At 36.3% G+C, this 1,458-nt stretch overlaps 1 protein-coding gene across 1 annotated transcript; it reads right to left on the reverse strand.

The window, feature by feature from the left end:
• Positions 1-727: 727 nt before the first annotated feature.
• LOC145273636 (histone H3, embryonic-like) lies at positions 728-1,249 on the reverse strand. Its single transcript, XM_080127080.1, has one exon. The coding sequence runs from the start codon at positions 1,236-1,238 to the stop codon at positions 843-845; it is 396 nt and encodes a 131-aa protein (XP_079983206.1). The 5' UTR covers positions 1,239-1,249; the 3' UTR covers positions 728-842.
• Between the last annotated feature and the right edge of the window lie 209 nt (positions 1,250-1,458).

A 1,458-nucleotide genomic window follows, 5' to 3' on the forward strand; every position in this document is an offset into this window, starting at 1 on the left:
TTCAAGAGATGACGTAACACTTGCGTTAAGATACCATATTAAAATGCAGGTACTGTAGCCATAAAAGCATCTCTAAATTTGCGTGATGTAAGCAGTTAAGATTACGAACTGAGAAAATCAGATTAAATATAAGCGTTTACTTTTAAACGACTTTCTGAAATAAAACGATCCAACCGTAATTCTAACGAGTTTTATTTTGGATTTGCAGGTTTTATTTAAATTTTAAAGCCTTGACGTAATGGTTAAGATTACTTATTTAATTTTCTTTTAACCAAATGCGGTTAGAAACGTTGGTCTTGTGAGCCGATTAATTTACTTTGTTCATAATCTTACAGGTTAGTGTTGGTCAAGATTCTTTAGGGAAAAGACATGTACAAATTAAACCTCATCTGTTAACTAATGGGGAAAGGCAGACTATATATGGTCATAGACTGAACATTCAATTGACGAACTATTTGCAAAAATTGCGTTGTCAGTTTCGGAAAAAAATTCACTTAAAATGATTACAGAGAGCAGTTATCAATATAGGCAGAACATTCAGCCGGTTCAGTAAAATTCGTTACAGTTTTAACCATTTCGAAAGTGTTCGGCGAAACTCGTTGATAACGTATTTTAAATGCCTAACCACCTGTACCCATAATTAAAACTGCATTTAGCAGAATTCCTGATCGAATCACCGCTACAAAATCATCTTTTCGTCGACAGGTGACGGCTTGTTAACAAACACGATTGGTCTTAAATTGCATACATTCTAAGACTACCGAAAAAGAATAGTACATGATCCGAAAATAGAAACATTCAAGACTCGGTTATTCAATGCAGACGTGAGAAGTATGTTGGTCTCACCGCAGATCTTGCGAGCTAACTGGATGCCCCGCGGCATAACGCTCATGTTTCGAGTTGCTAGCACACAAGTTAACATCTTCCACTAGTCCAACTAAATAGGATTCGATCGCTTCTTGGAGAGTCTTCACTGCCGAACGTTGAAAACAGACCTTGCTTTTGAAATCGTAGGTGATTTCCTGAACCAAACGCCGGAAGTGTAGCTTTCTGATAAGTTCGGTAGCGTTTTGGTAACGTCTGATTTCACGAATAGCTAAGGTTCCTGGTCTGCAACGAGGAGACTTCTTCAAAACTCCAATTACATGACAGTTGGAAGGGAAAACTTCGGTTGTCGTTTTCTTGCTGGGAGCTCCACTCTTTGTTGAGTTGTGAGCGGTTTGATTTAAATGCGCCATTCTAATTTAATAAAAACGCGTTTTCTGAGAAGTTAGCTGTCGGCTAGATTTTTATAGTAATTCAACTGCTATTTGATTCGTCAATCATTCTCGATTTTTGATTGGTCAGTTAAAAACTGTGGCTTATTGGATTAGATGAAAAGCAAATATTCAATTGAGTTCACCATTTTTAAAAAACTCTTTAATTTATTTCAAAATGTTTCCTTTACATTTTAAACAT

Source organism: Euprymna scolopes, unplaced genomic scaffold (assembly GCF_053919585.1).
Source record: "Euprymna scolopes isolate OS-2025 unplaced genomic scaffold, ASM5391958v1 sca114, whole genome shotgun sequence".
Taxonomy (NCBI): domain Eukaryota; kingdom Metazoa; phylum Mollusca; class Cephalopoda; order Sepiida; family Sepiolidae; genus Euprymna; species Euprymna scolopes.